The sequence below is a fragment of the Aedes albopictus genome, chromosome 3 (genome assembly GCF_035046485.1).
Source record: "Aedes albopictus strain Foshan chromosome 3, AalbF5, whole genome shotgun sequence".
Lineage (NCBI taxonomy): Eukaryota > Metazoa > Arthropoda > Insecta > Diptera > Culicidae > Aedes > Aedes albopictus.
In genome coordinates this window covers 444,051,484-444,079,372 of record NC_085138.1, presented here as the reverse complement: position 1 = coordinate 444,079,372, position 27,889 = coordinate 444,051,484, and the positions used below count along the sequence as shown (strand labels likewise).

Here is a 27,889-nt window from a genome sequence, read left to right as displayed (position 1 = left end):
TCTTCATCGACTCTCTCTTCTTCCAATTAAAGTGACAAGATGGTTGCACTTTTTGATCATAAATCGCTAGGTTGCGATGCAATCTAGCGTCTAAGTGTAAAGAAGTTCAATTGAATTTGCATCTTGTCACTTTAATTTGCAGAAGAGAGAGTCGATGAAGAGAAATCGATCACTTTCGTGAAAACGATTGTTACTTTCGCCCTTATTAAAACTCAATCTAGACATATTGAATGCTAGGCATGACCCCAAGCATAGCATTTTCATATGTAAAAGCTTTGCTGACGTGACTTTCCAGTTAGGCAATTCTCTCATCTAAGGGGCTGTTCATAAACTACGTAGACCAAAATTTGGCCATCTCAGACCCCCCCCTCCCCTCGTAGACTTTCGTCCATACAAAAATTTTAAAATTTTGTGCTCATTCTGCGAATGGAGTGACGTGAGAAAAGTCGGAGTCGTATATCGAGGTGAGAAATCTCGACTCGAATGAGGTGACTCTCCATTTGATTTACACGGCGAGTCACTTTATTGGAGACGGGATTCCTCACCTCGATATACGACTCCGACTTTTCTCACGTCACTCCATTCGCAGAATGAGCACATTTGTATGGAGCGTAGGCTTTTGTGCTCATTCTGCGAATGAAGTGACGTGAGAAAAGTCGGAGTCGTATATCGAGATGAGAAATCTCGACTCGAATGAGGTGACTCTCCATTTGATTTACACGGCGAGTCACTTCATTCGAGAGTGGATTCCTCATCTCGAAATACGACTCCGACTTTTCTCACGTCACTCCATTCGCAGAATGAACACACGTGTAACTGAAATGGAGAGTCACTTCATTTCAAAAGTGAATTGTTACTTCGATTTCTGACTCCAACGTGTGTGTTGTGTTTTGTAAGAAAAGAACGTAAGAGAAGACTGAAACTTACCGAGAGATAGCTCTCCATTGCCAAACATGTTCACTTTCGTGATTTTAACAGCGTATCCCAGCTGATTGTTCGAAATTTTGGGGTTCCTTGCTTTAACTCCTGCTTTGACATCCCTCGTTGGGTGGCCAGCTTTTAGCATTGCCTCAATGAAGTGCTGATCATCTGCTGCCAATGGGGTCCGCGCAAGATGGTCAGTAGGGGCGTTTGAGCAGGAGTGACTGCCTCTAGCGCTGACAACGACATCGTGCTGGTTATTCGGTATGAATACCAGTACTTTCCGTGCGCATTGCGGTTTGCACCTGGCCTTAATTCTGCTACATTCGTAATAGCGCATCTTTCCTTTGTTTGGGATGTTCTCGGTTTTAAATCTAAAACCGAATTCCAAGTTTTTTATGTAGGCGTTTATTTCATCAGCTCGCAGAGAACATAACACTTGCCAAGCATCACGGCCTTTTATGATAACCTCTGGGACCAAATTATCTGGTACCTGCAGCAGAACAGAGTGAATACATTAGAGATCGTCCAGTAATGACGCGCCGTGTAAATCAAATGGAGAGTCATCTCAATCAAGTCCCGATTTCTTACCTCGATATACGACTCCGACTTCCGTCACGTCACTCCATTCGCAGAATGAGCGCATTTTGTGCTCATTCTGCGAATGGAGTGACGTGAGAAAATTCGGAGTCGTATATCGAGGTGAGAAATCTCGACTCGAAAGAGGTGACTCTCCATTTGTGCTCATTCTGCGAATGGAGTGACGTGAGAAAATTCGGAGTCGTATATCGAGGTGAGAAATCTCGACTCGAAAGAGGTGACTCTCCATTTGTGCTCATTCTGCGAATGGAGTGACGTGAGAAAAGTCGGAGTCGTATATCGAGGTGAGAAATCTCGACTCGAATGAGTGTGCTCATTCTGCGAATGGAGTGACGTGAGAAAAGTCGGAGTCGTATATCGAGGTGAGGTGATACCGTCTCGAATGAAGTGACTCGCCGTGTAAATCAAATGGAGAGTCACCTCATTCGAGTCGAGATTTCTCACCTCGATATACGACTTCGACTTTTCTCACGTCACTCCATTCGCAGAATGAGCACATGTGCTCATTCTGCGAATGGAGTGACGTGAGAAAAGTCGGAGTCGTATATCGAGGTGAGAAATCTCGACTCGAATGAGGTGACTCTCCATTTGATTTACACGGCGAGTCACTTCATTCGAGAGTGGATTCCTCATCTCGATATACGACTCCGACTTCCCTCACGTCACTCCATTCGCAGAATGAGCACACCTATCTCGAATGAAATGACACGCCGTGTAAATCAAATGGAAAGTCACCTCATTCGAGTCGAGATTTCTCACCTCGATATACGACTCCGACTTTTCTCACGTCACTCCATTCGCAGAATTGTGCTCATTCTGCGAATGGAGTGACGTGAGAAAAGTCGGAGTCGTATATCGAGATGAGGAATCCACTCTCGAATGAAGTGACTCGCCGTGTAAATCAAATGGAGAGTCACCTCATTCGAGTCGAGATTTCTCACCTCGATATACGACTCCGACTTTTCTCACGTCACTCCATTCGCAGAATGAGCACAAATGAGGTCAAATTTAATCTAATAACTCACTTGGATGTCGGAAGTCGAAGCGATCGGAGGGTGATCAGCGGAAGCATTTTGTTCAGCGGAGCTAGCCATCATCTTTTTGAAGTCAGCGACAGCGGCCTTGGAAGTGCTCGGAAGGTGATCAGCAGACGGGATGCCACAGATATTTTTCCCATCGCTGCGGGTCGGCATCGTGGAGCAGTTAGCGGCAACCGAAGCGGTTGGAGTGATTTCTTCAGCGGGGCAGATCAGCATCTTCGTAGAGCAAATATAACAAATACATTCAAATTAGCTCCGTGTTGTGCTCATCCTGCGAATGGAGTGACGTGAGAAAAGTCGGAGTCGTATATCGAGGTGAGAAATCTCGACTCGAATGAGGTGACTCTCCATTTGATTTACACGGCGAGTCACTTCATTCGAGACGGTATTCCTCACCTCGATATACGACTCCGACTTTTCTCACGTCACTCCATTCGCAGAATGAGCACAAATTCCCCAAGCAACACACATGTTTGTTGTGCTCATTCTGCGAATGGAGTGACGTGAGAAAAGTCGGAGTCGTATATCGAGGTGAGAAAACTCGACTCGAATGAGGTGACTCTCCATTTGATTTACACGGCGAGTCACTTCATTCGAGAGTGGATTCCTCATCTCGATGTACGACTCCGACTTTTCTCACGTCACTCCATTCGCAGAATGAGCACATCTGCGAATGGAGTGACGTGAGAAAAGTCGGAGTCGTGTATCGAGGTGAGAAATCTCGACTCGAATGAGGTGACTCTCCATTTGATTTGTGCTCATTCTGCGAATGGAGTGACGTGAGAAAAGTCGGAGTCGTACATCGAGGTGAGAAATCTCGACTCGAATGAGGTGACTCTCCATTTGATTTACACGGCGAGTCACTTCATTCGAGAGTGGATTCCTCATCTCGATATACGACTCCGACTTTTCTCACGTCATTCTATTCGCAGAATGAGCACAATTTACACGGCGAGTCACTTCATTCGAGAGTGGATTCTTCATCTCGATATACGACTCCGACTTTTCTCACGTCACTCCATTCGCAGAATGAGCACATCTGCGAATGGAGTGACGTGAGAAAAGTCGGAGTCGTATATCGAGATGAAGAATCCACTCTTGAATGAAGTGACTCGCCGTGTAAATCAAATGGAGAGTCACCTCATTCGAGTCGAGATTTCTCACCTCGATATACGACTCCGACTTTTCTCACGTCACTCCATTCGCAGAATGAGCACATGTGCTCATTCTGCGAATGGAGTGACGTGAGAAAAGTCGGAGTCGTACATCGAGATGAGGAATCCACTCTCGAATGAAGTGACTCGCCGTGTAAATCAAATGGAGAGTCACCTCATTCGAGTCGAGTTTTCTCACCTCGATATACGACTCCGACTTTTCTCACGTCACTCCATTCGCAGAATGAGCACAAGAATGAGCACAAGATGTGCTTATTCTGCTTGGCGTGCGACGTGACAAAAGTCGTGTCGCATGTGTCACCCGATTCCCGTAGGCGGATGCGGTGACAAGAGTCGGTGTGGGTGAACACCGATGAACTCTCACCGCATTCCCACAGTCGCTTCAGATCGACAAATGTCGCATTCAAGTGACGTTTTGATGTGAGGATTGTCGTGACCTCGGGAGGAGTCGACAGCGAAGGAAAAACATCAAATTGGAGAATGTGGTAAGTGTTTTTTAATTACTTTGATTATTTTATCGTCTTTAATTACAAATATTTTGTTTTCTGTTTTACAGATCGACCAAAATATGCAAAAAGGGACCTATTCCTCAAGCTACCGCCGAGCAGTTGAAAATCTCGACAGTTACCATGATTCTCCGGCGCATGTTTCCGGCTTGATTTCGGTGCGGAAGACGACCTTCTATATGCTTCTTGTGTGGCAAAGTGGGCAAAGTGGCTTTGGAAAATATCGGTCGGGTAGAGTGCAAATTGTCGTCGCGGTAACCGAAGTTTCCCCGCACGCGAAAATTGATTTTTTCTCCCAAACCGTGCGTCAGGCAAAGTGCGCTGGATAGAGGGCCAGATCCGCTGCCCCGCGCACTGGCACTACGTCCGACGTTAGGTTTCACGTATGGATTTGAAAAAAAAACTCGATTGTCGCGTGTGAGGAACTTCGGTTTCAGGGCTCATTCAAATATTACGTAACGCAAAATTTGACAATTTTAGACCCCCTCCCTACCCCACGTAACAACTTTTGTATGGAAAATTTTGAAATTTTGTATGAAGCGTAACGCATCGCTCGACCCCCTCCGTCCCCCCTTAGCGTTACGTAATATTTGAACGAACCCTCAACTGCGACGACAATTTGCACTCTAGGGGATTCTGGGGTAATACGCACCACTTAAGGAAGATGCGTCCAAATGCATATAAAAAGGCAATAATTTATTGATTTAATGCATGCAATCATTGCATATACTTTCATTCTAAGAGAAACCAAACAAAATTTCAGCCTTAATACAGTTCAGCTCTTGAAAATAACGTTTTTTGTAAAGACTAACATTACGGTTTCGTATGTTTATGCGGGGCAGTATGCACCCTTGGTCGGGGTAAAATGCACTACAACAATGGAGCAGGATGCACTCAAACAAAGGGGCAAGACGCACCACAACATTGAGGCAAGATGCACCGTCGAGTTTAGAAATCTTTTTACTTCTTATACAAATTGCATGTTTTTAAGAATAAATAAACAAAATTACAAAATTATAAGGTTTTAAGACAAACAATAGCTCAATTTTGTTTGCGATTACTTACAGAGCACTCATAGATATTATTACAGCTTGTTTTCTATAGGTGCGTTTTGCCCCAACCAATGGAGTGCATATTGCCCCAATCAATAGCAAAAAATAAAATAGTTTAAAATATATAATTTACGTAGATTACTGTTTAAGTTATTTTTCCTATGCTTAGCATTGCCCTCAATAAACTGAATAAACACAACATCATTAGATGTTTGGTCGGTTTTCACCATCAAATCATTCGACAAACGATCGGGAAAATTACATCAGAATCGTGCTTTTCGATTTTATTCATTTTTCTCACTAATTACGTAACGCAGATATGTAAAATTTTCCAGATGCTCATTTATTAAGACGTTCTATAAGACTGATAAGGTTTCAAAGCTCTAAAACCAATAATCCCTGAAAAACAAAGGGGGTGCGTTTTGCCTCGACAGTGCGTATTACCCCAGATGCCCCTACCCGATATTTTCCAAAGCCACTTGCAACACCAGAAGCATAGAAGGTCGTCTTCCACCGAAACCAATCCGGAAACATGCGCCGGAGAATCATGGTAACTATCAAGGCCATTTTGAACTCACTGGCAGTTTTTGAAAAGAACATCTGCTTTTATGGAAATTGAAAAGCTGCACCTCGATTTCCCTGGATTATTTTGTGCTTTATATAGAGTATCCCCTTCGCCATAACCGCCCACCTGGATCTAAACATTTTCAGAAAATGATATCCCTTAATACATTTTCTTCGAAAATTGGATATTTATTTTGTTATAATAAATATAAACATGAAATGAAATACATATACAAATCGAGGTTATTTCAGTTTATTGAGAAGCAACTTAGCGTCAGTTATCCTTTTCTTTTTTAAATTTAATGACCGACGATGCCTTCAAAAATTCGTACGAGAACTTCGAAAATGGATTCGATTTTTTTTTCTCGGAAGGAATTCTTTCAGACTTTCTCTTGATTATTTTTCCATGTATTCTTTTGAGATTGTTCAGGTATTCCACCCGTGATTCATTCAGAAACTCCTGCAGAGATTTCCTAACGGATTTCTTATGAATTACTTCAAGGATTCCATCTGGAATTTCTTAAGAGATTCCTTCATATATGTCTTCGAAAAAAAATTCTGCGAAAATTTCGTTTGAAAGAATAGATCGAATTTTGGGGAAATTCTCGAATAACTGTTTCTTGAACTCCCAGGATTCTGTAGGAAATTCTTCCAGATATCCTCCAGGATCCTTTTTATCACTGATTACGGTGAGTTTGTCCAGGATTTCTCAAGGAGACCTTTCGATAATTCTTCCAGAAGTTCCTTATGGGATTTCTGCAGGAGTTTCATCGGGAATTCTTCAAGGAGTTCGACCAAGAAATCTTTCAGGAAATCCTCCGGTAGTTTCTGCAGGAGTTTCTTTCAGGGGTTTTTCCAGGAGATCTCCCGAAGATTTCTGCAGGATTTTTGCAGATTTTTCTTCCAGGTAATTCTTCCAGGATGTCCTCTGGTGATTTCTGTAGGTTTTTTCTCCGGAATTCTTTCAGGAATTCGTCCAAGAATTCTTCCAGGAGCTCCTCCAAGAAATCTTCCAGGAATTGCTCCAAGAATTCTTGAAGGACTTCCTCCGGGGATTTATCCAGGAGTTCCTGTGGAAATTCTTGCAGGAGTTTTTTTTTATAATTCTTTCAGGAGCTGACCCGGGAATTCCTCCAGGAGTACCTCCGGAAATTCCACAAAGAGTTCCTCTGGGAATTCTTTCTGAAATTCCTCCGGCAATCTCTGCAGATGTTCCTCAAGAGTTTTCTGTGGAATTCTTCCAGGAGTTCCTGCGAGAATTTCTACGGGAATTCCTCTAGGAGTTTCTCCTAGAATTCTTCCTGGAATTCTTTCTCAAATTCCTCTAGAGTTCCTCCAAAAATTCTTCCAGGGGTGACTTCAGGAATTTTCCAGGAACTTCTCCAAGAATTCTTCCAAGACTTCCTTCCACGGATTTCTGCATGAGTTCAACCGAAAGTTCTTCCAGGAGTTCCTCCAATAATTCTTACAGGAAACCCACTGGGAATTCTTCCAGGAGTACCTTCGAAAAATTCCGCAGAAATTGTTCGGGAATTCTTACAGGAGTTCCTGTAGGGATTATCCATAAGTTCCTTTGAGATTTCTTCAAAGAATTACTCTAAGAATTCTTCCAGGATTTTCTCTAGGAATTCTTGCAGGAGTTTCTCTGAGATTTTTTTTCAGGAATATCTCCGGGCATCCTTCCAGGAGTTCCTCCAAGAATTCTTCCAGGAATTTTCAGATAAATTACTTAATCCCGCAGAAACTCCTGGAAGAATTCCCAGCGGAACGACTGGAAGAATATTTGGAGAAATTCTTGGCAGAGTTCTCTGAGGAATTCTTTTTGGAACTCCTTTTGGGAATTCTCGGAGAAATTTTGGAGGAATTCCCGAAGCAAGTCCCGAAGGCATCTCTGAAGGCACTTTCTGAAAAAAAATCCGAAGGATTCCCTGGAGAAGCTTCAAAGGACTCAGCCTCGGACTCAGCAAATATTTTTGTTAAATAAACCAGTCCCAGAAGGAATCATAAGAGAGTTCCTCTGGGGAATCCTTCAAGAAGTCCCCGAAGGAACTGCAGTAGAAATATCTGCAGGAATTCAGTAAGATCCATGGAAAAGTTTCTCGAGAATTCCTACAATAATCGTTTTTGATACTTGTTTAAGGATAGCTCCCTTAATTTCTTCAGACATTTTTCTTGTCTTTTTTCCCTCTTCTTCGTGAATTCCAACAGGGACTCTTTCATGGATTCCTTCGGGAATTAAAAAAAAACCTACAGGATCCTTTTTTTAACACTGTGATTACTGTAAGTTGAGGAAATGTCAAGGTGTTCTTCCGGTAATTCTTCCAGAAGTTCATCCGGGGATTTCTGCAGGAGTTTCCTCGGGAATTCTTCCAAAAATATCTCTTAGAATCCTTCCAGGAGTTTCTCCAATAATTTTTCCTGGAGTTCCTTCGGGAATTCTTCCAGGAGTTCCACCAAGAAGTCTTTCAGGAGTTTCTCCGGTAATTTATGCAGGAGATTCTCCGAGAATTCTATCAGAAGTTCCTATAAAAGTCCTCCGAAAATTTCCCCAGGAGTTCCTCCAGAAATACCACCAAAAGTTGCTCCGGGAATTTTTGCAGGAGTTCCTCCAAAAAATTCTTGCAGGAGGTCCTCCGGGAATTTTTCGACGAGTTCCTCCGGAGATTTTTGCAGGAGTTTTTTTCCTGGAGCTTCTCAAGAAGTTTCTCCGAGAATTCCTTTAGGAATTCCACCAGGAGTTCCTCCGGGAATTCCTCCAGGGGTTCCTCCGGGAATTCTTCTAGGTATTCTGCAGGAGTTCCTCTTATTTTTTCCAGGAATTCCTCCGGGGATGTCTGCAGAAGTTTCCTCTGGAATTCTTCCAGGAATGACTTTAGGAATTCTTGCAGAAGTTACATCGGGAATTCTCCAAAGAGTTTTTCCAGGAATACTTTCAGGGTTTTTTCCAGGAGATTTCTGCAGGGGTTCCTTCAGGAATTTTGCAGGAGTTCCTGCGGTAATTCTTCCGGGAGTTGCTCCGGTATTTTTTTCAGGATTTTCTCTGGTGATTTCTGCAGGAGTTGCCTCGGGAATTCTGTCAGGAATATCACCAGGATTTCTTTCAGACCTTCCTTTAAGAATTCTTCTAGGAGTTCCTCCAAGAACTCGTGCAAGACTTTCTCTGGGAATTCTTCCTCGGGTGATTTCTGCAGGAGTTTTCTCGGGAAATCTTTCAGGACTCCGAGGAATTCTTCCACGAGTTCCTCCAAGAATTCTTCCAAGAGTTTCTCTAGGAATTCTTGCAGGAATTTCTCCGAGAGGAATATCTCCGGGGATCCTTCCAGAAGTTCCTCCAAGAATTCTTCCAGGAGTGTTTTCGGGAATTCTTCCAGGAGTTCCTCCAAGAATTCCTTTAAGGATTTCCTGCGGAGATTTCTAAAGGATTTTTCGGAGAAATTAATCCCGGAAAAACTCCTGGAAGAATATTCGAAGAAATTCCTGACAAAATTCTCGGAGAAATTCCTGGAACAGTTCCCGAAGGAAATCCTGGCGGAATTTTCTAGGGAAAACTTTTTTAGAATTCCCGGAGAAATTTTGGAGCAATTCCCGAAGGAACTCCTTAAGGAATTCTTGGAGGCACTCCTGAAGGAATTCCCGAAAGAACTTCATGCTAAATTCCCGCAGGAACTCCTGAAGGAATTCTGGGAGGAAATCCTAGAGTCTTTCAAGAATACTAGGAAAAATCCTCTTAGGAACTCCTGCATAAATTTCCTGGAGAAACGCCTGTTGGAATTCATGGAGGAATTCCTGAGGGAATTTTCTGAGGAACTTCTGAAGGAATTTCCGGAAGAATTCCCGAATGAATTTCCGGATGAACTCCTGGAGGAATTTCCGGAAGATTTCTTTGAGGAATTTCCGGAGGAACTCCTGCATGAATTTCCAAGAATCCTGGAGGAGCTCCAGAAAACCTGGAAGAAGCACATGAGGAATTCTAGGAATCCTAAAGGTTTTCGGGAGGAACACCTGGAGGGATTCTCGTAAGAACTCCCGCAGGAATCCTGGAGGCTGGAGAAATGCTCCAGGAAACCTGGAGGATTCTCGTGGGAACTTCTGGAGGAATTCCCGGAGAAACTGTTTGAGGAAATTCTGGAGGAACTTCTGAAGAAATGTCCGGAGAAACTTCCTGGAGGAATTTTCGGAAAATTTATGTATTTTCCTGGAAGAATGTCTGGAGGATTTCCCGGAGGATCTCCGGAGAGAATTTCCGGAGGAAAGACGTTCCTACTTTGGAACAGTTCCTGGAGGAATTCCAGAAAAAAAATATGGAAATTTATCAATTTTGCCGGAAGAGATGAACTTCAGGAGGAATTTCCGGAGGATCTCCTGGAAAAATTCCCGGAAGATTAGACTACACCTTCCGCTTGATAGCTGCAGTTTTTCTACAGACCATTTAGCGACCACCGCTGTAGCAATCCCAAAGATCGAGAATTATGCAAAAAATACGTAGGAATACATAGGATTTTTTTCGAGTTTTCGAATATAAAAAATACTCTGATAGAAAATGTCTAAAAATCATTCAGATATCCACAAGAAACCCTCCGGAGAATTCGTGGAGCATTTATTTATTTATTTTATATATATTTTTTTGTTAAATAAATCACTCTTAAGCATTTTTTTGGAATCCCTGGAGGAGTCCCAGAAGGAATCATAAGAGAGTTCATTCTAATATATTACATAAGATTATTTTTGATATTCTATTCGAAACAGATTACTCCTAGAATTCTGTTCAATATGTTTCTACATATTGAACATACATATTATAGAAAGATCAAAATAGATCAGAGAAAAAATACTTTGGGGGTTTCGTTAAGAGGGTCGTCAGATATTTTCCAGAAACTTCTACGCATGTCTTCAATGATCCACCAGAAATTCTAAATAACTAAATTGTACTACTCTGAAATACTCTTCGAATGGTATCTCTGTAACCAAGTATTATCGTCGCACCACCAAATCGAAGTCGTCGCTCGAAGCACAGGCGAATTTGCAGCTGCGAAGTAAATTTGAATCTAGTTTTTCTATTGCGCATTATTGAGCTAATTAAGAACTACAATATGCACTAATCCAAATTGAGTTGCGACATTTCTAAATAGATAAGTAGGTCACTTCGGATTTTTTGACCAAAAGCATAACATCGGCCCGGCGGGCCTCGGATCGAAAGTCGGTTCTCCAAGTGGTGTTTTTAACCTTCTTATACTGCCCCCACTCGCAAAACTGTCCCATATGAATAGGAATCCCAGCAAAGATGGGACTGTTATGCGAGTGGGGGCAGTATAGGTGACGGCGGAAAAGACGAAAATAAACCAGTAAAAGCCGCAAAAGTTTTACTTTTTTTTGTCTTTATTGAGATATTTCGGCTTCGCAAAACTTGTGTCATCCTCCTTGAAATTCTCTGAGGATTTTCCAGTTATTTAGTACACAAAAAATCCACGTATTTCCTACTTTCCAGGTGGATTTTCACATATAAGAATAATTGCGTAGTAGGAATTAATGATAGTGATAAATTGAAAATAAATTGCAATGCATATTTTGTTTTATTCATTTAAAATTGCTTTAAAAACAGTTAGGATATCTTCAACACAGTCGTTTAGGTACACTTTTGTCTCTATACAGCAGTCTCGTTTTCGACCACCATCAGCGGCACCACGCTCACGCTGTGTATAACAAGCGTACTATTTCCATGGTACGCGACGCGAAGGTGGTATACTCAACCTGCCAAAATCAAGAACAAGTACCTAGATCGAAACCGGAAAATGGGCATAGATTTCTTCACGAAGGTGTAAAACGTCACGCACCGAAGCCAAGGAGGGACTTGTTCATGTATACAAATCATTGGCCACATTCGATCATTTCGCTACCTGCGGATGTGATACAAACATCCGCAGGTTTCCCATTGTCTTCGAAAACACCATTCAGCTCGTTTGCCGGATGCTGGCAGCTGATCATTCGAATTAACACGGTTGACACCAATCCGCCGCGTTACTGACCATCTTTAACAGCCTTATCTGCCGCGTCCGGCATTTACATCACGAGATTTGTTCACCAGGATCCTCTGCGGTCAAGTAATTAGAACCACGGTCACGGATGTACTTTGATCCGCTCGTGTTTTCACCTTGGAGTTCAGCACTTTTTCCGTTTTGACGCGGCTGAACATCCGCAGTTGTTTTCCCAGGGATTAGCTAGTGATGGCAAACGATTCACACTCTAGATCTGCAATTTTGATTTTATTTTAAATAAAATGTTTCGCACTCCATGCAGCCGACCTACCTGGATGAATTATTTATTCAGCAACAATTGGGAGAAACGGCTCTAATAATTTTTACGGTTTTTTCCCGGTCACTATCAAAAATATCAGCAGTTTGAAACAATTTTGTTCATAGAAGTTTACGGGATACAGCAAAACAAGACTAATTTTGTGAACTCAAATAAGGGCCAAACGAAATTATAGTTGCGTCATGTAAATAACTTTGCAAATGTCGGTGTACCGTAATAAAGTTTAATTTGATTACCACCTAAGCATTAAAACAAGATGAAAACATATGAAATACGTGACTTTTTCTAGAAATTTCCTATTTTACTCCGAAAAAATCAAGATCGGAATACAATTTTAAAAATATCAATAATTGAATACGCCATATTTCAAGCGCTTTCGCTAAACACCACCGCGTTGACAGTTTGGCAGATGAACATCGCAGTTGTTTTGGTTCATTTCTTTTCTCACATCGAAAATGAAGCTCTCACCTCACTCGAGACGACAATCAGAATCAAGCGACAAGAGTCGCGTGACAACGAGGTGAGAATTGTCGTCGCGTGTCGTACGACACGCAGAATAAACGTGAAGAATGAGCACAAATTTGTGCTCATTCTGCGAATGGAGTGACGTGAGAAAAGTCGGAGTCGTATATCGAGATGAGGAATCCACTCTCGAATGAAGTGACTCGCCGTGTAAATCAAATGGAGAGTCACCTCATTCGAGTCGAGATTTCTCACCTCGATATACGACTCCGACTTTTCTCACGTCACTCCATTCGCAGAATGAGCACAAATGTTAGAATTACGTAAAATAAACTTCGATACAACCACAACGTGCGCTGTCGTAACTCTTATACAACATGTGTGTTGCTTGGGTTCAATCTGATTACTCACTTGTTGAATTTCGGCAGTAGAATCAGTCGAAGGGTGATCAGAGGAAGCATTATTTTGTTCAACGGGGTGGGTCATCATCTTGTCAAAGTTAGCAGCAGCGGCCTTGGAAGTGCTCGGAGGGTGATTAGCAAACGGGTAGCCACAGATATTTTTTTCATAACGGCGGATCGGCATCGTGGAGTAGTGAGCGGCGATCGAAACGGTTGGAGTGATTTTCTCAGCGGGAGAGATCAGCATCTACGTAAAGCAAATATAACATATATATTCAAGTTAGCATCATGTAACTTAAAATTACTCACTTGTTCAACATCGGCCGCGGAAGGAATTTTCTTTTCTGCGATGCGGGTCATCATTGTGGAGTTGTCAGCGACAGCGGCCTTCGAAGCGATCGGAGGGTGATCAGCAGATGGAATATTGTTTTCTTCGGGGCGGCTCATTACTGTTGAGTCGCCAGCGGCAGCGGCCTTCGAAGCGATCGGAGGGTAATCAGCAGCCGAAATATTGTTTTCTTCGGGGCGGCTCATCACTGTGGAGTTGCCAGCGGCAGCGGCCTTTGAAGCGATCGGAGTGTGATCAGCAGACGATACATTGTTTTCTTCGGGGCGGCTCATTACTGTTGAGTCGCCAGCGGCAGCGGCCTTCGAAGCGATCGGAGGGTAATCAGCAGCCGAAATATTGTTTTCTTCGGGGCGGCTCATCACTGTGGAGTTGCCAGCGGCAGCGGCCTTTGAAGCGATCGGAGGGTGATCAGCAGACGATACATTGTTTTCTTCGGGGCGGCTCATTACTGTTGAGTCGCCAGCGGCAGCGGCCTTCGAAGCGATCGGAGGGTAATCAGCAGCCGAAATATTGTTTTCTTCGGGGCGGCTCATCACTGTGGAGTCGCCAGCGACAGCGGCCTTCGAAGCGATCGGAGAGTGATCAGCAGACGAAATATTGTTTTCTTCGGGGCGGCTCATCACTGTGGAATTGCCAGCGGCAGCGGCCTTCGAAGCGATCGGAGGGTGATCAGCAGATGGAATATTGTTTTCTTCAGGGCGGCTCATCATCGTGTAGTTTTCAGTGGCAGCCGAAGCAATCGTAATAAATTGTTCAGCGGAGTGGCTCATCAATCCAGTTGAAGGATTCGGATGATGATCAGCGGACGGCGATTTTGTACCATCGGAGTGGGTCATCATTGTGATGTTGTCAGTGGCGATCGGTGTTATTTCTTCAGATTCGCGCTACAATATATTAAAACAGTAAGGTTAAAAATCAGAGTTTTCCGATTGGCGAAAATCGATTTTTCTCCAATGTCATGCGTCTGACATATTTTAAGAAGTGGTTCTAAAATTGTCGCAAGGATTTCTTCAATAATTCCCAAGACTTTCTCGGGAGTTTCGCTAGAATAACACTGGAAATTCCACCAGAACTTCCGCGTACATTCACCCAGGAGTACTCCGGGAATACCCCCAGGAGCTTTCCGAGAATATCTCCAGGATTTCCCCGAGAATACTGCAATATTTTCATGTAATTCTTCTAGGAATTCCTCGAGAATACTTCCAAGATTCCCGGCTTCTTCAGATATATTTCTAGGAATTCCACGAGAGTTTCCCTAAATGTGTGATGAATTTTATACTAGAAATTTCATTAAAATTTCTTTGGAAATTTCCCCATAAAATATCCGAAAATTCCCTTCAGAATTTTCCAAGAAATACTCCAGTAATTATGCATGAATCCCTTCAAGATTTCCCTAAGATTTCGTTCATGATTTTCCTGGAACTTTCTTCCGCAGTTCCACGGAAAAATTTACAAGAGTTCCACAAAAAATCATTCAGTCTCCCGGGTAATTCTCCAGATATTCTCCATGGAAATCCTCAAGGAGATACCCAAAAGTTTCTCAATAATTTCTCCAGCAATGGACTACCCGCTTTGCGCGCAGACACAGTTGATCAGCAGGAGTAAATCAGTTTAATTTTGTGTGGCGAAATGCATCTAAACTTGATTTACTTGAAATACAAAGCTTTTCCCGAAGAAATATTTGGTAGGCTTAATAGTGGTCACCATTGTGCACAACCACTACCAAATATTTTTTCGAATAATGTGTTCCACTTTGAAGAATTTGCCTTTAGATGGTATTCGCCATACAATATTTTTGCGATTTACTTTTAGCGATTTTTCGCGCACAGACGCTGGCGCCACATTGGTCGATGCGGAGAGTAGTAAAACAGCCGATGTAGTTAATTCATTCTTAGAGAACTACTCCAGGAGTTCATCAGGAATTCCTCAAGAAGTATCTCAGGAAAACTTTATGAAGGTCCTCGTAAATATCACTTGGAAATTTTCAGAAATTTCTCTTTGACTTCTTTTGAGTTTTTCAATAAATTCCCCATGGATTTTTCAGGATTTTCTCAGGGATTTTTACCCAGCAATTCCTCCAAGAGCTCCCACAAATTCCACCATGAGTTCCATGGGGATTCCTACCGGAGCTCTCTGAGATTTTCTTGGAAATCCTCCAGGAGGTCCCCGAGAATTCCTTCGTAAAATTTACGGGGATTCTTCCGGAATTCTCCGGGGATTCATCAAGAAGCTTCCCGGGAATTTCTGCATTAGTTCCCCGGGATTTTTCCCGGAGTTCCCTAATGATACCTTTGGGGTTCTTTCAGGAATTCTCTAAGGATTCCTCCAGGGAATCCTCCAGGAGTTCTTCGGGGATTTTCCAGGAGTTCCCTAAGGATTCCTCCAGTAGTACCCCGAAAATTCCTTCAGGGGTTTCCTGGGGATTCCTCCAAGGGTTCCTCGGGAATTCCTCCGGATATTCCTCCATAGTACTTGAAGGGTTCCTCCACAAGTTATCCAGGGATTCCTCCCTAAGGATTTCTCAAGGAGTTCCCTGGGGATTCCTCCAGGAGTTCCCTAAGGATTTTTCCAGGAGTTCCTAGAGTAATCCTCTAGGAGTTCCTCGATAATTCCTCCAGGAGTTCCTGGGAAATTCCTCCAGAAAATCCTATGGAATTCCTGAAGGTCTTCCTCGGCAATTTCGCGACGAGTTTCCTGAAAATTTTTCCAGAAGTTCCTCGACAGTACCTTGAGAATTTCTCCGGAAGTTTCTCGGCAATTCTTCCAGGAGTTTTCGGGGAATTCTTCCAGAACTTTTTCGGGATTTTCTCCAGGAAATAACTCCTGCAGTTTTTCGAGAATTTCTCTAGGAGTTCCTCGAAAAATTCACCAGGAATTCCTAGGAAATGCTCCAGGAGTGCCTTCTCCTGCTCGGGAATTCCTTCAGCAGTTCTTCGGTATTTTTTCCAGGAGTACCCAAAAATGCCTCCTCAAGAATTCCTCCAGGAGAACCTCCGGTATATCTCCAAGACCTTTTTAAAAATAACTCCAGGAGTTCCTGGGGAATTTCTCCAAGAGTTCTTCGGAAATTTTACGTGGGAATTCCTTCAGGAGTTCCTCGGGAATTTTTCCAGGAGTTTCTGGAAACTCCTGGAAGAATTCCCGAGGAACTTCTGGAAAAATTCAAGAGGAACTTCCGAAACAATTAACGAAGAACTTCTGGAACAATTCCCGAGGAAGTTCTGGAACAATTCCCGAGGAACTTCTGGAAGAATTCAAGCGGAACTTCTGAAAGAATTCTCGAAGAACTTCTGGAAGAATTCCCGAAGATCTTCTGGAAAAATTCCCGAGGAACTTCTGGAAGAATTCCCGAGGAACCTCTGGAAGAATTTCCGAGGAGCTTCTGGAACAATTCCCGAGGAACTTCTGAAAGAATTCCCGAGGGACTTCTGGAAGAATTCCCGGTGAACTTCTGGAAGAATTCCCGAGGAACTTTTGGAAGAACTCCTAGAAGAATTCCCGAGGAATTCATAGAATTCCCGAGCAATTCATAGAATTCCCGAGGAATTCCTAGAAAAATTCCTGAGGAACTTCTGGAACAATTCCCGAGGAACTTTTGGAAGAATTCACGAAGAACTTCTGGAAGAATTCCTGAGGTATTAGGGAAGAATTTCTGAGGAACTCGAGAAGAATTCTGGAGGAACTTCTGGAAAAAAAATCCCGAGGAACTTTTGGAAGAATTCACGAGGAACTTCTGGAAGAATTCCTGAGGTACTCAGGAAGAATTTCTGAGGAACTCGGGAAGAATTCTGGAGGAACTTCTGAAAAAAAAATCCCGAGGAACATGTTAAAAAAATCCTGAGGAACTCCTGGAAGAATTCCCGAGGAACTGCTGGAAGAATTCCCGAGGAACATCTGGAAGAATTTCCGGGGAACTCCTGGCGGAGAGCTCTTATAATAATTCTCGCGGAAATTGTAGAAGAATTTCTGACGAACTACCGAGGAAATGTAGGAATTTCCAAAGAACTCATAAAAATAGCCGAGGAATTGCCAATCAGCTCCTGGATGAAATCACAAGGAACTCCTGGCGAAATATTCGAAGAACTCCTGACGGGGAACTCTTGGAACAATTCTCGATGAACTCCCAATCAACTCCTGGAGGAAATTCAAAGGAACTCCTCCAGGAATTCTTATAAGAATTCTCTATAGGGAACTCCAGGAGAAACTCCTGGAGGATTTTTCGAAGAAATTCAGAAGGAATTCCTGAGGAAATGCTGGGGAAATTCCTAATGAACTACTGGAGAAATTCTTGAAGAACTCCTGGAGGTACTCTCGAGAAACTCGAGACTTTTATTGAAAAAATCCGAATTACTAGAATGTAATCAATATTCCCCTGTACTAAAATCGTGGGTAGATGGGTCTCCTCCTACAGGAATAAGCAAAAATCCTGGAAGAATTCCTAAGGAAATCCACGAATGATTCTGACATAAATGATGGAGGACTTCTTTGGGATATTCTAAAGAAATTCCCGGGAAACTTCTGAAGTAAATTTTGTTGGAGGGAATTTCCGGATAAACTATGGAGGAATTTCCTAAGAGATAAGAGAAATTCTCAGGAATATCATGGAAGGATCTTACGTAGATGTTGGAGAAATTCTTGATTACCTTTACAAGGAATTCCTGTGAAACTTCTGGGTATATTCTTGGAGAACCCATTAGGGGTTCCCAAAAAATTACTGAAGAATATTTCAAGCATAATTTTTCAAATCGACGTATCTAACTTTTTCACTGATCTGAGTAAATTCATGGTCAATGTTGACGACCATTTCACTAAAATAGTTTTTTATAAAAAGACTTTTCATAAGTTTTTTCGTGCTTAACATCACCAGGGATATAGCACGTACTAGGTAAAAAACAAAACCTACTCATTCCATATCATTTTCACAATGAATTTTGATAAAAATACATACACCGGGTTGGTTAGAGATACGTCATGCCAGATACGTCGCTTTTGTATGGTGCCAGTTTGGTGTATCTGTTACTTTTGATTTTGGCTAGATACGTCGTTTGGTTTTCTCATATATCAAAACGGTGTATCTATCAGTAATGTTTTAAACATCAAAATAGTTAGATACGTCGTTTCGAATAACATGCTTAGTTAAACAAATTAAGCAATAAATCATCAAACAGTGATGTGGATTCTTCAATTTGCTTTATGAATCATGCATGCAGCGGTTAACCCGGATTTGTTTACATTCTCGAGTTACGTCGGATTGAAAAGTTATGCTTGAATTTGTGAACCCATCGAGGAATTCCCGCAAAACTGCAAAAAAAGTCGCTAATGAACTACCGGACATATTTTGGGAGTATGCCTGGGGAACTCCTGAAGGGATTGCCGGGGGGCACCTGCAAAAATCACGAGCAACCGCTGTATGAATGTCCTGGGAACTTACGGAAAACTTGAAGCAATTGCCAGGGAAATGCTGGTGAAGTGCCTGGGGAAATCGTGGAAGAATTCTTGGTAGAATTCCAGAGGAAATTATGAAGAAATTCACATAGAAAGCTGAATGAATTTTTGAAAGCTCCTGGAGAAATTCTGCAGAAACGCTTGAGATTAAGCACTTGAAAACCCTGGCGGTCTCGGGTGACATTCACTAAATATTGGTCATAGCATCCACAAAACGATTTTTTTTTTCAGGAACTATCATTATTCTGCAGGGGCAGAATCAACTTAATCACTCCCGGAAACCTCCGAAACCACGAACCGCCGGTAAAACAAGATAAAATCTCAAAAATCATCCGGTACAGCATCTCTGATCTTTGGCAAACTGAAAACTTTTTTTTTATTTTTCATGTTATTTTGTTTTGATTGCGTGCGACTTGACGTTTCGCAACATAAAATATCGCCCAGCGCTATGTTGGCCGGGTTGCCAACCACAACTTTTCGGGTCTACACTGAAAGAAAAAGTATAGTATTATGCTTTTGCAACGTTGAACCAGAGGCAAATCAACCATCAGCACACGGAAAGGTTGCAAACACTTCCAGGAGTATTCTTTGAATGCACAGGGCCGAATTGCCACTCTCTTCATGAAGAAGGCACTGCCAGGACTTCCAATTTAAGCTCGAACAAGCAACCTCCAACGGAAGCACATTGACCCTAGCGCCAGCAGCTTTAGTTCCCAGTCATCCAATCATCGAAGCTTCTACTGAGTCTTGAAAAGAACTTCCAGCGCCGGATCTGTCCCCAGTTCTATCGATTTATGCCACCTTCGAAAACAACAATCTGCACATCTTCAAAAAGCCAATAAAGAAGGAATCTCCAAGCAGGTGTTTTAAAAGAAAGTTATTATTTATTTATATTTTTGTATTTATGAATGTAATTTATTTGTTTTAATCAATAAAAGTATTTATATTTGTTTATCAGAAATTTTTAAATTGTAAACAAAAATCGTGACAGTACCAATGGGGGAACCACATTAATAGTAACTATTACCATTTCACGATAGTTGAACTTACCATGTTCTTGCATGCCCTCTACCACGCGCATGGTAAAATAGGCTGACCAGATTTGTCCCGTTTAAATACGGGACACAAATTGGAAACCCATCAAAAAAGATGTGAATGTCCAAAAACAGAAGTGGATGTTGTTAATAATGCTATTTTAACTGTGAAGGACGAAACATCTAGTCAAAAGCATGAACAATGTACTAGTAGCGAGCATTTGGAAATTTAGGTGTCCCGTTAAATACGGGACGGATGGTCAGCCTATGGTAAAAAGAACAACAAAATTCTATTCAAAAGCACCATGAAATGTAAACATTAAGCAACATGGTAAACTGAAATAAAACAAAACAAAAATAAATCATGGTCTACCAAAATCAAGTAGTAAAGATGTTTTAATTTCACCCTCGATACAGTCAGAATTACTACTGAAAGACCACCACAGGGGCCTAGACAGGGGCTATTCATAACATCCGGAATCAAACTGTCCCTCATGATACATTTTCATACGAAATATAGTTCAGAAATGTGTGCCTCTTCCTAGGACTACGTGACCATTTGAATGTTTGGACGTTATGCCACGGAATGCTGTGTCAAAAAGTCCTGAGACTTGATGGCCGCGGACGATGATGATACTGCACCACAGCAACTCGAAAGAACAACCTTATGTCGTTTTCGTTTTTGCGGTGGTGCTACACCGCTTCGTGCTACACTTTTCACTGCAAAAACGAACATTTTCGGTGCAGTGGTGTGCGTGAATAAAAACCAAAATATTTACAACTTTGCAAGCGTTGATTGGTGGACACGGTGTACACTCGCTACACTCTCGAATTTTTGAGTGCTGCACTATCTTGAACGGTGCAGAAAAAGTGCTACACCGGTGCAGCACGAAAATCAAAAACGAACATTTTCGGTGCAAAAGTGCTACACCGGTGCAGCTCCACCGCAAAAACGAAAACGACATTAGATTAAAAGAAGGATACATCTCTTATGAAAGGGATAGCAGTATGGCCACTTCATAATTACGCTAACTTTCCCTTATTTAAAAAAATGGGCCATTCTTACGAGTGATACTGTCATTCACTCGTAAGAATGACCCATTTTTTTAAAGAAGGGAAAGTTATCAGTTTTGTCGCTTGCCAAATCTTTAACAGCGTAATTTGAAAGAACAGCCTTATATCAAAAGAAGGGCGAACCTACTACAGAGTTTGTAGTTTGATCGCCACAAAACAACAATTCTAGAAAGAACAACCTTTGATGAAAAGAAGGAAAATTGCTCGGAAAATTGTCTGATGGGAAATTTAGCAGTTCGATCGCCAAACAACAATGTTCTTCTTCTTCTTGGCGTAACGTCCTCATTGGGACAAAGCCTGCTTCTCAGCTTAGTGTTCTATGAGCACTTCCACAGTTATTAACTGAGAGCTTCCTCTGCCAATGACCATTTTGCATGCGTATATCGTGTGGCAGGCACGAAGATACTCTATGCCCAAGGAAGTCAAGGGAATTTCCTTTACGAAAAGATCCTGGACCGACCGGGAATCGAACCCGTCACCCTCAGCATGGTCATGCTGAATACCCGTGCGTTTACCGCCTCGGCTATATGGCCCCATAACAACAATGTTATGGAAAGAATAACCTTTTTCATGAGATGTAAAAATCGCGTATGGAGTTAACAATATAAGGAGCTTAAAAATACAGCCTGTGTGACAAATGTTGCTTGATCACCGTTTTGTCATATGTAGAACAATGTAAAAACATTAAGATATATTGTTTTCTTTTGAAAATTGCCCTAAAATGTCTCATAAAAACACAATACATTCTATTGTTTTTCGCGAAAAAGTGTATGATAAGGATACATAACGACCACCATTTTTTATTGTAAAAGTGCCATTTACCATTCGCCGAATGGTATAGAACAATGGGGATGATGGTGAGTGTGCTGTGCAAATTACAATACGTTTAATGGTGAATAATTTTCGAAAAAATGGTGTTGTAACAATAAAATTTAACGTATTTTTATGATATTTGAGGGGGTTAGAAGCAAAGGGGTGTAAGTGACAAAAATCCACTTTCGAGTAAATGAGGTTTAAAGTTTTTGACCAATTTTTCATCTCATACAAAATGTATGGAGTTTCAAAATCAACCCAATTTTCTCTGATTTATTGTATTTTTTCCAATCATCGTATAAACAATCTTAAAAAAAGTTCCTGAAAGCTTGAATTCTGAAGAATTTTATGATATGCTCAGCTCAAAATTGACAAAATGGTCACTTACACCCCTATGATTCTGGGCCCCTCATTTTTTATCAGGGATGACAGAAATGTTCTCTCGCTGTTTGCATGGAAAGCAGCGGTGTTGATCATTTCTGTTACGTTTTCTCTTTCTGGCAGCAAAATGGCAAGACATTTCTGTCTAGTGGAGACCTGAGACGAGACTCGCGAAGAGGAAAAAAAGCAACGTCAAGTGTAGCTCAACTGAGCTGTCAGTTGTAGCCCGTTTGATTACGTTACCTAAAACGAGAAAAGTATTGCTATCCGAGATAAATTCTGAAGCAAAAATTCTCTCCGAGCAACATTTTCTTCTCCTGTACTGTCAAAAATAAATTGAATACAAAATATTCCAATGATTAGTTTGCTTGGCAATTGTTGGCGATGCAAAATTTCACCTCAACATGATTTTATGCGTGAATGGGATTCAGTCACACTGCATGTGAAATGATGCGGTCACGTACGTGTTTGAACCACCAGCCCAAAACATAATGTCAACACAGATAGCAAGAAGAAAAAAATAACAAAGTGGAGAAAAAGAAGACCGTCTTCGCGAGTCTCGTCTCAGGTGGACACGTGGGGTAATCTGGCCTAGAATCTAGCCAAACATAAAATGAACATTAACTTTTTTCCGGGGAATGTCCTTTCTGGCAAATGGTTTTCTGGGAAAGGGTCCATTCTGGCAAACGGATTCTGGCAAGTGGCATTCTGGCAAGTGGCTTTCTGGCAAATGTCATACAACCGTTTTGCTGTATCTACATGCTTAACATGTTTATATTTTCTTCATTATATCAAAAATCTAGTTTGGAAATATCTTCTGCTACCGGGACAAAATGGACACTCAACTTTTTGAAAGTTGCGGCAAGTCAAAAATATAACATAAATCACAAACCAACCAAATTCTTCGATTCCAGTCTAGGGGCAAGACACTGTGCAAACGAGAGCAACTCTGAGAGATTCTGAGTTACTCTTTTTATCAATGATCGACGGAATTTGTTGAAAGACATCCCTAAAACTTTTCATTTTTCATTCAGCACACGCCACACTGTGCAGTTTGACATTGGTTCCAGATCACACTTTGGCATAAATGGGAGAAATTCTAAAGAACTGTGAGGAATTCTGAACAACACTGCGAACACAGATTTGCTCTCGTTTGATCTGTCTTGCCCCTAGATTCCAGTATATTTTCGGTTAAAAGTTCACTATAGTAGACATAGGCTGAAACAAATTGGTCAAAAAACGACAACAGTGGAAAATAGTTGTTCTAAGAACAGCTGTACATGCCGACCAAAACGAAGCTACATTATATCCAAAACAGCCTGAATTTAAATTAACTGAACAAAAATGAACTACTTCGGCGTATTATTCATCCATAATAGTTGTTTTGTAATGAAATGACTTTGGGGTTGTCCATTAATTACGTAAGGGAAATTTTACGATTTTTTGACACCCCCACCCCCCCCCCCTTGTAAGATTTTTTGTATGAGAACCCAACTATTTTTGTATGGCGCGTAAGATTTCTCAAACCCCCCTCCCCCCATAAACCCTTACGTAATTAATGGACGGCCCCTTTATAGGTGTAAATAATGTGCGAAATTCGTAAAAGTCTCATGGTGCCCATATTGCCCCATGGGGGTGTCCATTCTGCCCCGTATGCTTGAAGACGGTCATGAAAAACTAACATTTTTCAAAACATTTTTTGAAGTGGATAAATCATTTTTCTTCGTGAACACTCTTATGCAATAAATGCTAAATAGATATATAGTTTATTGCATTTCTAACTGGACTGCGACAAAGTGCGGAATCTCAAATAAAAGTGCGATATTGCATAAAATCGTTCCGGTGTCTTCACCTCACGAGCTAATGAATAAGTGCGGTGAAGACACCGGAACGATCTGACGCAAAATCGCACTTTTATTTGAGATTCCGCACTTCATCGTCGCACTTATAACCGCGCAATGCGCAATAAAAGGATACATGCATCAAAAAACTAAACTTTTTTGACATCTTGCCAGGTAAAGTTGGCAAAAACCTTGTCCATACTGCCCCGCCTCCCCCTATGGGTGGCTTTTAGATAACCGTGTGATCTTTCATATAATATTGAAAAATTTCTACACGCTAAAAAAGTAGAAAAAATGCAAACAAGAAAAAATATTTCAATTTACAAAACATGTCTTTTTTTTTTTTAATTCATGAAAACATTCTAATGAAAGACAATACAATAGGAAGAAATCAGTGAAGTACTAGATTGAAAGTAGTGAACTGGATTTTTGTATGGTGAGGTGATCAATTCTGAACAGTGCCAGACAAGCGGTCGCAGCTGCAACGGAAACGGGAGAGCAATGTATCGGAGCAGATTGTCTAGGGAGTACCAGCCAAGTCGTAATTTTCGGGCGAGACGCAGTTTGATTAGACTGCCCTGGGCTTGGATTATATCTTCCAGGAAGCTTTGATTTTGGACATGTGGCCGATGTGCTTTGCAGTAATGATTGGAATAGCTGAATGTATAAGCAGTGGCAGACAGTTCTGTAAAATAAGATCTTCAAGTCTTCTGATATAGTTATACTGATCATGCTGCTGCCTAGTATATCGAACATTTGTCGATGTCATTTATGTATCGGGAAAATATAATTCCAAGTTGGTGAGAATATTACAAACTGAGGGAGGGTAATAGGCCCAGTCAGACTCCTGAATGGGCAATGTGTGTAACCCGTGTGGGAATCCCATTGAATGCCCCTACGCAAAAGTAAATAACCATATAATTTGTGATTTCTATGAAACAAAGCCGCAACTTTACGAATTTCGGAGATGAAATGCAACTCAACTGACAAGATGGAAGTTTCGTGCGCTTCTAGTGCAACTCATTTAGACCAAAGCATAGAAAGCATAGGTGCTGCTTGGGTACCCGTGTACAACATTTCAAGTCAATTGGTTCAAAATTGACTGAGTTATAGTGGAAAACAGACGAATATAGAAGCCACCGCCCAAGTGGCGCAATACCCTACGTTTACTATATTTAAATTTTGATGAGCTTGTTTGTTTGCAAAATTCGTTGAGCTGAGTTGATTAGTATATGGGTCTTGGTCTTAACGACCTTGGATCGTAAGTCGAATTTTAACCAGAATTCACAAAGGCGCTGTCCATAAACTACGTAGAATCATTTTATGGCCATCTCAGACCGCCCCCTACCCCATCATAAACTTTCGTTCATACACAATTTCTGAAATCTGTATGGAGCGTTGACTTTGGCCAGCACACCCCCCTCCCCTTCCCTACAGTCCCCCGGTAAAAAGCGATAGTTTACTGACGTGAACTGCATTTCTGTCCCATTCGCATAGAAATCCAGCAAATATGGGACTGATATGCAATTCACGGCAGTTTAATAGTTAAAGTTTAATAAAAGTCAAGTTCTTACGTGATCAGCGGGTGTTTTTGTCGATTCCGGAAGAGTGGACGACGACGAAGCAGCCTTTTTTTGGGCCTTCTTCTCTCGCCATTGTTGTGCTCTTTTCTGTCGATTGGTAAGATTTTCCTGGGACTGTGGAATAAAAAAAAGATCACTACATTCGTTTTCATCGTACAACTTTTGGTTAGTCCACTGGATATGGCTTCTGTAGATCTACAACCCGAACATTTTCGGCTATCTTCTAGAAATTTTTGAACAATAATTACTCACGGTTTGGAGGTTAGGGTGGGCCCGGGTGCTTGGTCGGCGATGGCTCATTCGGGATTTCTAGAAGAAAAAGAAATGGTAATTAGTTGATAAAATATACATGTTTAATGTACAACGCAAAATAAGGCTTAGATCTGACTATGAATTGATGCAATGAGAGCATATCACATTAATTTAAGGGCTTTCTTTGCCTTTCCGGATTGGCGATTCATAGCCTTAACCACTAGACTATCTGGAGACCCCGTAGAGGTTAGGTCACAAATAAATAGAAATTCCACTTACCGCCTCCATTTTGTAGAGCGGATCAACTTCGCTTTAGGTCATTAATTTTTTCACTACGACACTTTAATCATTAGACTCGTTTTAATTCTTCGTTGGTGCTTTAACAGCACTTTATTTGCAGCACTTTTTTTTCTTTTTTCCGACACTGCAATCGACGGAGCGGAGCGAGCGCCGATCCGTTCACAATAAAGCGCGGTAACACAAAGAAGGATCGAAAAGTTTTGAACACTGAAGTAAAAGCGAAAATAAAAATTATTTGACATGGGCGGGATACACTGTGAACTCGGCATACTCTTTAAAGTGTAAAAAGTACCCATTTTTGCAGGTAACACTTAAAAATAAAGGTACACTGAGAGATCAAAGTAAATATTCTGGAGCTCGATTTGAATACACGCTAAGGTCAGTTTACCTATTTTTCTAAAATATGGGTAAATTTTACTCAAATTTGCGTAAACTTTACGTAAATATGGGTAAATAAAACTCATATTTTGCAAAAGTGCACATTCGCATTTATGGGTAATATTTACCCATATTTGGGTCAAAATTAGGTACACATTACCCATATTTGAGTCTTGTTTACCTATATTTGAGTATCATTTACGCATATTTGCGATTGTGCACTTTTCGGAAAAAAGGTAAACTGACCTTAGCGTGTAGGTCGTATGTGCTTTCGTCGATATAAAATTCGATCAGTTTATTTTAGTACTAGTAGCAATATGGATGATTTTTCGGTGGCTTTTAATGATAAAACCCAAAGCCTGTTTTGTAAGGAATCGGTTGTATGTATAAATTTTGTTAAATTTCATCAGTTTCTGCTATAAGAAGCGAATCCAACTGATCGAGTATTATATCGACGAAAGCACATACGACCTATTCATATCGAGCTCCAGTATTGTCGTCGCGGTTGAAACCCGAAGTTTCCCCACATCCGACAATAGAATTTTCTCAAAATCCATACGTGAAATCCAACGTCGGACGTAGTGCGCTGGACAGCGGGCCTGGCCCTCTATCCAGCGCACTGTACCCGACGTACGTCCGACACACGGTTTAGGAGATAAGTCGATTTTCGCGTGTCAAAAATTCCGATTTTCAACTACACGAACAATATTGTCTATCCGGTTGGAATCAAGACAGACATTCAATCAAAAATTGCAATTTTCTTGGTCCACACGTGTCGCAACTGTTTCGCATCTAGTGCGCTGTGTTGCTGACAACAACGGGAAGGATGCGCACTACTTTTTACATGATTCAAAAACGTCGCGAGTCGAGTCGCGTCGCGACTTGATTGTGCGAAGTCCGGTTTGGTGGCGGCCCGACAATATTATAAATTCAGTCGAAACCAAGAACTTGGTGCGAGCGAACTTCAATTTTTCTCGAAATCCATCCATCGGATCTAACTTCGGAAGTGGTGCGCTGTGTAGATCATTAGGTATCCAAAACAGCGCACCACTTCCGAAGTTAGGTCCGATACATGAATTTGGAGATAAATCGAAGTTCGCTCGCACCCAAATTCCTGGTTTCGACCGGATTGATAATACTCTTTAATGAGTGAAAAACTACCCTCTTTGAGAATAACTAGGTCCGATGTGGGCTTACCCATAGGTGCAGCGATAGGAAACTAGTTGGCTCTTGCATTCTTACGACGTTCTTATGGAAGTGACGTCAGGTTTATAAATATGGAACATTCCATATTTATAAGCATGACATCACTCCCATAAGAACGCCGTAGGAATGAAAGAGCCGACTAGTTTCCTTTCGCCGCACCATAGGTAATCCACATCGAACTAGGTCAACTCATAAAAAGAGTA

The 27,889-nt window shown here is 41.5% G+C and overlaps 2 protein-coding genes and 2 long non-coding RNA genes across 7 annotated transcripts in view; 2 read left to right on the top strand and 2 right to left on the bottom strand.

The window, feature by feature from the left end:
• The window catches only part of LOC115254207 (protein nubbin), a 475,087-nt gene that overhangs the window by 326,726 nt on the left and 120,472 nt on the right, over positions 1-27,889 (top strand). The window lies entirely within an intron of this gene.
• LOC109432721 (uncharacterized) lies at positions 706-26,465 on the bottom strand. Its single transcript, XM_062856646.1, has 7 exons — positions 26,082-26,465; positions 25,803-25,859; positions 25,542-25,664; positions 13,340-14,263; positions 13,041-13,277; positions 2,547-2,777; positions 706-1,414 (listed from the first exon to the last, which is right to left on the bottom strand). Exons 1-7 carry the CDS (start codon positions 26,088-26,090, stop codon positions 854-856), a joined length of 2,142 nt encoding a protein of 713 aa, XP_062712630.1. The 5' UTR covers positions 26,091-26,465; the 3' UTR covers positions 706-853.
• Positions 3,987-6,700, top strand: LOC134289908 (uncharacterized). Its single transcript, XR_009998749.1, has 2 exons — positions 3,987-4,221; positions 4,293-6,700. It is a non-coding gene; the product is annotated as an uncharacterized LOC134289908 (long non-coding RNA).
• On the bottom strand, positions 10,402-12,732 carry LOC134289909 (uncharacterized). Its single transcript, XR_009998750.1, has 2 exons — positions 12,162-12,732; positions 10,402-12,104 (listed from the first exon to the last, which is right to left on the bottom strand). It is a non-coding gene; the product is annotated as an uncharacterized LOC134289909 (long non-coding RNA).